Genomic DNA, 9,167 nt, shown 5'->3' on the forward strand with positions numbered 1-9,167 from the left:
GATATTTAGTGTTTATTTCCCAACCATATAGATACCCATGTTATATTATCTATAGATTATAACTGTATTAACAAACAGTACGGTGGCATTTCTTTACTATGCTAAATGAAAACGAACATTCGACTTCAATTCGTATAGAATCTGAGGTCCGTAGTTCTCTCAAGAGTCGCCTTCCTCTTGACCGATCATCTCACACTGTCCCACTTGAGCTACCTTTTGTTCCATCTTCCTTATACTTATGTCAGGTAACTCACGTATGCCGTAAGTGGTCCAAATGTGTGTGTGTGTGTGTCTCATGAATGTTTAACCGTCTGGTCTTCTAGTAAACCCAACCCCCCCCCACAAAAACTGCTGCATCATGACGCAATATACAGAAGATCAGCAGTATACAACAAGTCCTCCAGATGAATACAACGTGGCATTGATTATGACACACATCCAAGTAACCCATGACTCCATGCTTACCTCTGAGGGATCCAGGTGTACAGTTCACTTATTCTGAACCTTTTATTTCCACGTGTCGTTCCTGTAAGCTACCTCCACTCAGCAGGTGTTGTCCCTCTCACAACACCACATGTTCCGAGTTGGATCGTGTTTGTAATCTCCCACCCGGAATTCCCACATCAACCATGAAGGACCTCTTAGTGGTTTGACTCAAGGCTGAAAGATGTCTTATGAAAATTTTGACATGAAAGTCTCCTGGAATCCTTCAGTTCCTTAAATTTTTTTCTTTTTTTCTTTTTTTATGGCAGCCTAAACACTCTAAATATTGTTAACGAAACCGTGGACGGATATTATTTCACTGTATCAACTTCTGTTGTATGTATTGATGTATGCGTGCAATATGAAGGTCCGGGAAAGTGAGGAGCTTACGACGAATACACACACACACACACACACACACACACACACACACACGTCGACCACTTATGGCCGCTGTAGATAACCATGGGGAGAGTAGCTGACACTGTCGAGTTGTTACTCCCAGGTTCTTGTGGTGGTTCATAACTTCATAACAGTCTACAGACTATAACCTGGCTCAAGGGCTGGTAAAGACTGAGCTGTGACGTCTTTACTTCGATCTTTCCATAGAACATGGATGTATGAGTCTACCTGTGAAGATTGAAAGATGAAATCTTCAGTTTTTCTTTTTTTTTTTTTTTGCCACAAAGAGTCTAGTGTATGAGAGAAATACGAGGGTGAACCAATGTGAGAAATTAATCTTTCAGCGCGACGGTAAGACCCTTGAGCGCGATGCTACGAGTAGCGGCCCTTGAGCACGACGTTACGAGGACGACCCATGAGCACGAAGGTACGGATACGACCCTTGAGCACGACAGTACGACCCTTAAGTAGTATGACATCCTGGCTTATAACCTTATCTTTCAGGGTTTACCATCGTGTTTCAGTCATATGGTGACTTGTTTGTGTTTCATGGGACTTTATGTTTTTTTCTTAAACGAACAAATAATTTGTTTTTCTCTCAAGAGAAGACCTGTTCGTCTTTGTCCTTCTAATGACCCAAAAACAGATATCATAAATCAGTCTTCGCATATCCCAGAGCCAGGGTATGTTGCCTGTAACCTGTTGTGGAGTTGTGAGACACCACAAGAACTGGGTCGTTACTAAGAACGCCACTATGCCCTTGACGTCAGCCTCCTTCCCTTGGCTTCCTCTGTAGCGGGAGTGAGGGCGAGTGGCCGGTGTGTATAGAGGTATTCGGGATGAACCAGAGGGGGTTATGGTATGTAGCAGAGGGTCACTATAGTAGTTTCACGTCTGGGTATTAGTGCTTCAGGTACACGTCAGTACATACGACAAAATTTTGAACAAGGATCATCAATTCAAGGAGATGATAAGATCTCAGAGTCTTTAGAGTATTATGAGAATTTAAGGAATTTTGCTTTGAGGTAGGATGTAGGAGAGAGAGAGAGAGAGAGAGAGAGAGAGAGAGAGAGAGAGAGAGAGAGAGAGAGAGAGAGAGAGAGAGAGAGAGAGAGAGAGAGAGAGAGGTTCGAACACTTCGTACTCAGTAATCGTACTGTGATGCTCAAGTGTTGAAGTGTTAATCCATCTATAAGGTATGGAGGAATCTTCATCCATGGGCTATATTTCTACATTAGTTTGCGTAGTTTTTATACCTGGGCTGCTAACGTTTACTTGGATTAATATTCATCCACATGACCGACCCTAATGTGATCATCAGTAGCCGGGATATGTGTCTTTCTACAAAGAAAAGAAAGAGATAAAGACACTTTACTAGGATCCTTTGCTAGTCGAGAAAAAGATCTCTTGGAACGTTTTCTTCCCAATGAAGATATATTGCATAAAAGAGACTTACTTTTTTTCCTTGTTTTTTTTTTTGCTCTTCAAGGGCTGGAAACTCTTAAGAACTCGCAAGTCACAGTTGTATCCTGATTCAAAATTACATATATGTTAAAGAAATTCGTGTTTACCTCCAAGGAGACCAATTTTCTTAAATTCATCTGACAGGTTTCGTTGTGTGTGGTTTCTGTGCAGAGTGATTGGTAGAGGAGTGAAAGAGCGAGTGGTAAAGCCGTGATGTGTGTGTGTGTGTGTGTGTGTGTGTGTGTGTGTGTGTGTGTGTGTGTGTGTGTGTGGAGTGAGAGCGAGATAGTTTGGATAACTGTTGAGGATCATTTCTTCAAGGACACTGATAAGAACAGTGGTAATTGAGGGAACAGAAGAAAGGGGAAGCTAAGCTCTTTGGAGGGTGTTTGGGAGGGAGCTATTTTAGCAGAAGTTTAGATATCCGAGAGTCTTCTTACTTGCTTTGAAGCCAAGGTTAGTTGAGGATATCCGTAAATGCTTGGACTGTAGTTGAGTTGAAATGTTTTGTGTGGATAAGTTGCTATGTTCTCAAGGTCTGCTGCAGGGTAGTACCTTAAGGCTTTCGTAATTTTGTTACCAAAAGATGCGTCAACAGGTTCTTTTTTTCATGGAGGATTTTGTGTAGGTTTTTAATTATTTTTCTCTTAAGAGGTTTGGTTGGTTTGTGGCTGATTTGCGGGGAAGAGTGATGTGTTAGAGTAGGTTAGAAGCACTTCGTGTGCAGGGGTCGAGATGGTCTGAGGGGGTTATGAGCTGCCTTTGCCAAAGTTGAGTTCCTTTTGGTCTGATCGTTCATATCGTTAAGGAAGGAGCGCCAGTTAGCTCTTAGCTTTTACAGTGATTAGCTTGTTAGTGGTTGTGTTATGTAGGGTTTGGATTTCTTTCGTGGTTCTCCATTGACGGGGATTGATTTGTCTGAGAATAATTCTTTGCTTGATGGTGTCTGCAGCTTGTGGTAATGGGCTACAAAAAAAAAAAAAACAGAACGTAAGTATAGGACAAGACTCCAGTGTCCCTTTTATACACGATGGACATAAAGATCATCATACTAAACAGACGGAGGATTTCTCACCTATCAAGTAAGTCTTTGAAAAATAGGGAATATCATTGAATCTTGCCTAATTAAGCATCATGAAGACTTTCATCTCATCAAACTCAGTGATGGTTCGTGTCGTTTGGATAGATATACCTGCATATCTTATTTCTTTATTGCTAGGTTCACAGGTGATCACAAAGATACCTCTCATACGTTTATATTCGGTGGGACAACAACACGACATGAAGGACGCTGAGGGTGTGAGTAAACTCAGGTAGAGGATCTCTCAACCATATCTTGGTCATCAGCTGACTACTGTGAGGCGAGTTTATCCTGCTACTACGAGACTCTCATCCGATGAGGTTAAGGGAATACCTTAGGGCCTCGTGATCTCTATCATCCCTTCAAATAAATTCAAGACAATAGATATATTTCGTTGGGAGACAGCGACAAAGCAAAATAATATAAAAAATGATAATAGATATATTTCGTATCTCTTCACTGGAATATTCCCCCCCTTTCTTTTTTTTTTTTCTTGTGTTTTGTGGACATTGAACCAATCTGAATGACGATGCTTTATTGCTCGGTGGTCGGATCGCGTTGGGCTGAGCTTTGTGACAGTCAGGCTCAGTGGTAGGTGTAGTGGTCGGGGGCGGCAGCTGCTGCTGCTGCCTGCTGATTGTAAAGCCTGAAGAACTCAGTCTTGGCGGCGGCCACTTCGGGAGTGTCTCCGACCTGGGTTGGGGCGCCGTAAGAAGGAGCGGGGGCGCCGTAAGAAGGAGCGGGGGCGCCATAAGAAGGAGCAGGGGCGCCGTAGGAACGAGTTGGGGCACCAGAGTGGCCGGGGCCAGCAGGTCCTGGGCGACCGTAGCCGGGGGTACCATATCGGTGGGCTCGGATGGTAGCCAACTGGTCCTGGTAGGCGCCGAAGAAAGCATCGCGAGCGGCGGCGACCTCGTAGGTGTCGGACACGGGGATGATCTTGCCGCCGACGCCGGCGGGGACTGTCGCAGCCACGGGGCCGGTCCACTTGGGTTGGACGTAGCCGTAGGAGCCGCCGTAGGGGCCGTAGCCAGGGTTGTAGGCCTGATAGGAGGCGGAGCACACGCCCATCACTGCCAAAACAACCTGAGGAAAGGATACGTAATTCATGTATATTGCATGAGAAATAGATACTGTTTCATGACATTAGCTTATTTCTAAGGGTAAGGACGTAGCGATATTAAAGTTTTCCACAAAATGGAGAAGAATTCCTGTGTCATGTACTCAATTATGTTACAGAGTGAATGCGTTCGAACACTCACAAGGGTGTGTTACTATTGTATGACCCCAACACCTCTTTTATGGGGTTCCTGCAGGTTGGAGATTGTACTCCACCCAGGAGCAGGGGAAATAATGGACTTCTTTGTAGTAAGGTGTCATGTTCTTCGACTATATTGTACTCCTTTCGTTCACTGACACTGATACAGCTTCGATAGATGTGATTCTTCAATTTTGGAGGAACCCCATGCATGTAACACCATGGAAGAAGAAAGTTAAGAGTAAATGTGAATAAGAGCAAGGTTATTAGGTACAGTAGGGTTGAGGGTCAAGCCAATTGGGAGGTGAGTTTAAATGGAGAAAAACTGGAGGAAGTGAAGTGTTTTAGATATCTGGGAGTGGATCTGGCAGCGGATGGAACCATGGAAGCGGAAGTGGATCATAGGGTGGGGGAGGGGGCGAAAATCCTGGGGGCCTTGAAGAATGTGTGGAAGTCGAGAACATTATCTCGGAAAGCAAAAATGGGTATGTTTGAAGGAATAGTGGTTCCAACAATGTTGTATGGTTGCGAGGCGTGGGCTATGGATAGAGTTGTGCGCAGGAGGATGGATGTGCTGGAAATGAGATGTTTGAGGACAATGTGTGGTGTGAGGTGGTTTGATCCAGTGAGTAACGTAAGGGTAAGAAAGATGTGTGGAAATAAAAAGAGCGTGGTTGAGAGAGCAGAAGAGGGTGTTTTGAAGTGGTTTGGGCACATGGAGAGGATGAGTGAGGAAAGATTGACCAAGAGGATATATGTGTCGGAGGTGGAGGGAACGAGGAGAAGAGGGAGACCAAATTGGAGGTGGAAAGATGGAGTGAAAAAGATTTTGTGTGATCGGGGCCTGAACATGCAGGAAGGTGAAAGGAGGGCAAGGAATAGAGTGAATTGGAGCGATGTGGTATACCGGGGTTGACGTGCTGTCAGTGGATTGAAGCAAGGCATGTGAAGCGTCTGGGGTAAACCATGGAAAGCTGTGTAGGTATGTATATTTGCGTGTGTGGACGTATGTATATACATGTGTATGGGGGGGGGGGGCATTTCTTTCGTCTGTTTCCTTGCGCTACCTCGCAAACGCGGGAGACAGCGACAAAGTATAATAATATAAAAAATATATATATATATATATATATATATATACACAATGTAATACAGTGTAGACCCCATCAACAACATATATGAGGTTGTATAGTTACCAGAGCCTTCATGATGGCTGTCTGTGTGAATGTGTGTGTGTGTGAGGTGGGGAGCCAAACTGTGCTGGGTGAGGCTCCTTCCTTCACTATATATATACCCCCAGCCACAACCCTGAGGGACTGACTCAGTGCTTGTGGTTCCTATGACGCCCCCCCCCCCTCCCCCTCCGATGATGGATGTTGAGGTTTCTCATTCGGCAAATGAAAACACAGTTTACTACGCTGGCTCGAAGCGCGTAACATCCGTTTGGTTTTGTCACGCGCAGGATACACACTCACTGGATTTTGACGACCTCAGTAATTTCTCAGCCTTGGGTAGGTCGGGAATTCCTGGTGTGGTGGCAAGCACAATTGCTATGTCATCATGGAGGTGCCAGACGACGGGGGGGAAAAATTATATATATATATATATATATATATATATATATATATATATATATATATATATATATATATATATATATATATATCATATTAATTTTTCTGGATATCGAACCTGTTGAGTTGTGGATGGTGTTTGAGAGAGGAAAGTATTCCTCCTCTTCCTCCTCCTCCTCCTTGCAATTACATTCACTTATAGATCAGAGTTAAACATCATCAAGTGAGTAATTGAAAAACAAATTATTATCATTATTAGATTATCGGTTGGATGACTATTGCAGGGATGAAGACAATTATTCAATTAAGTATCTGTTTACTGTGAAGGATCCTTATTTGTCTCATTTATGTGAGTGACGCTGTAACACACATTCTTCCATTACGTTTTCTCTTTTTGTTGTTGTGTAAACACCTTCGTAAATCTACCGTTGGCTACAACGGAGGATGAGCGAAGATGTTGTAGAGTCAGATGTAGTAGTGATGACGATGTTATGGCCAAGAGCTGCAGCCCCACCCACCCCCCTACGGCTTGTTGTGAATATTATAGCATTGTATTGTCCACCACTGAGTATTAATCTCAGTGACATGTAGACCCATCCAGGCTGTTCCCTGACGTTATGGAACGAGGATTTCACCAACCTGGGAATACTTCGGTTTTAAGCTATGTTTCAATTCCCGTTCAGTAACACTTAGTTCCCACTCTGACCTGTGAATATTTGCATGGTTGTATCAAGAGATGTATGTATAACTCGAAGGAGAAGTGAACTGACATTGTCACGTACACAACCCAATCACATTCGCGGGGAATATGCATGATAACTTACAGGGTTAAACAACTTCTTATTAATGGTTATGGAAAACTCTCAGATTCTCTAATAACCCTTGTATTTTACGGCTTAAGAAACACAAATACGCATAACGCGAGTTGTGGTATCATGGGCTGTATCTATATTAAGTGACTGTGAGTATATCCCTAGAACTAACTTAAACGCCTAAAGAAGTTGTTCAAGATTTCTCAATTAAGGTCAACGGCCTTGGTTATCCTGGAGCCGATAAGTCCTTAATTAAGCCCAGCCAACCAAGGAGTAGCCTAGGAGTAACGCACCGTCTGTACACGCTCACACTCTCATTCGTTGCTTGTGTGTGTCTTCATTACTATGGCCTTCTTGCATGGATTTCGTGTCTCGCCGTCACGAAGTTGCGAAGTATCAGGATAGTTTTTTGAAGTTCCAGTCCAAATTGTCGGTTGCGATAAACAGTAGAAATATTCAGTCCCCGGTGCATGGACATTATAGAAATCTTGTTGAAGTTAGAGAGTTGTTTTGGTGCCTACGAAGATGTGATCACACACACACACACACACACACACACACACACACACACACACACACACACACACACACACACACACACATCTTACGTATACTTCAATGATACGTTGACGCGACTATGCTCCCACTGATGGCAAAGGTACGACACTGCTATGCAAACACGATCTGAACCCCTCTGTGGCTTTCACATGCATTCAGACCCATTCTTATAAGCTGCCATGCCACGTTGAAAAGAGTATGAACAACGATAACCTACCGAGTCTGACATCTTGGGTCATGATCGGCCACTTCCTCTGAGACAAAGTGATTAGAAAAAATGAAACTGTTTGTCAGATCTTAAACTCTAAAGATTCTCAAGCCAATCAGAGTCACAGACACTCAAAGACGAATGTGCTGAAGACGAATGTGGTCACTTGTTCCTTCGGAGTCTGTAACGTATGATTAGACAGACGGCTTTGGGTAGCCTGGTCACCAGATGAAGCCACCGTGCTGCTGGAAGCATTCCAGGAACACTCAACGTCTGGTTGAACCAGATTCCAGCGTCATCTCTCGTTAGCCACGTTAGTGTCCTCCTCCCAGGCAACACTCCACGGCCGCCACCCACGAATCACACTGTAACATTAGCTTCAGAGAAGACAAAAGAATTGGATGTCTTTAGTTTACTTCAAGTTCAGAGGACCTAATTTTCTCTTACCAGCACAGGCAACGTTATATCTGTGTGTTGGTACGTTGTACTCCTCAGTCAGCGTAATAGCTGGCGATGGTAATGGAGATCTGATATCTTCCGAGAGGGAAGGAGATGGTTAAGTGATTCTTGTATTGCTTCACCGTGAGGTGTGTGTGAACACGACACGCCAGGGGTCTACACCAGAGAGGTCGTGACTGAGAGCAAGGGGGTGGTGCCGCGCGGGGGCAAGACGAAGGTGAGGAAATGGGTTCTTACTATTGACTCACAACACCTCGTTGTGGATAACATGACAACCAGAAATGTTAAGTCTGTATCCATTTTTTTTTTTTTTTTGCATCTGATCGGTAAAGCTTACGAAACGATATGATGTATGTAATGAAATATCTACAATGAACTGTAACAACCTATGTAATATCAGCCCACTGGGGTCTGATTAAGATCCTTTGTGAACCTTGTAATCCTTTTTGCGCTTCCGCTCACAGGATGCGCATAGGGTGCACAATAAATTTGCTTGGGTTACCAGCACAAGCAGATATTGACTGTGGTGTAGTCCCCGTCCAGCACAGCGGTGAGAAAAAGAAAGTAGAAATACAAGAGATCAAATAGGTATATAATGGAACAGTTCCAATTTCACAGAGTTATTTGACAGCGAAATAACACTGATGTGTCTGTAATTTGGCAAAATTCTTTATATAACTGTTCTACGTTATCATGACACATCACAGATTCAGTCACCAGGAACTAAAGTTTGATACCTAACAGAAAGTATTTTGACGTTTGCAGAATCAAGACCTCGCCTGTGTGGTATCACGTCTCTCAAGCAGCAGATCGCTCAATTTTCTTTCCTGAGATTAGATATTGTCTTTAGCTTCCAGCCTTGGTTAGC

General features: G+C 43.6%; 1 protein-coding gene across 1 annotated transcript; it reads right to left on the reverse strand.

Moving 5' to 3' along the window:
• Nucleotides 1-3,906: 3,906 nt before the first annotated feature.
• LOC139766604 (cuticle protein CP1499-like) lies at nucleotides 3,907-5,956 on the reverse strand. Its single transcript, XM_071695462.1, has 2 exons — nucleotides 5,885-5,956; nucleotides 3,907-4,516 (listed from the first exon to the last, which is right to left on the reverse strand). Exons 1-2 carry the CDS (start codon nucleotides 5,894-5,896, stop codon nucleotides 4,016-4,018), a joined length of 513 nt encoding a protein of 170 aa, XP_071551563.1. The 5' UTR covers nucleotides 5,897-5,956; the 3' UTR covers nucleotides 3,907-4,015.
• Between the last annotated feature and the right edge of the window lie 3,211 nt (nucleotides 5,957-9,167).

The sequence above is a fragment of the Panulirus ornatus genome, chromosome 58 (genome assembly GCF_036320965.1).
Source record: "Panulirus ornatus isolate Po-2019 chromosome 58, ASM3632096v1, whole genome shotgun sequence".
NCBI lineage: Eukaryota > Metazoa > Arthropoda > Malacostraca > Decapoda > Palinuridae > Panulirus > Panulirus ornatus.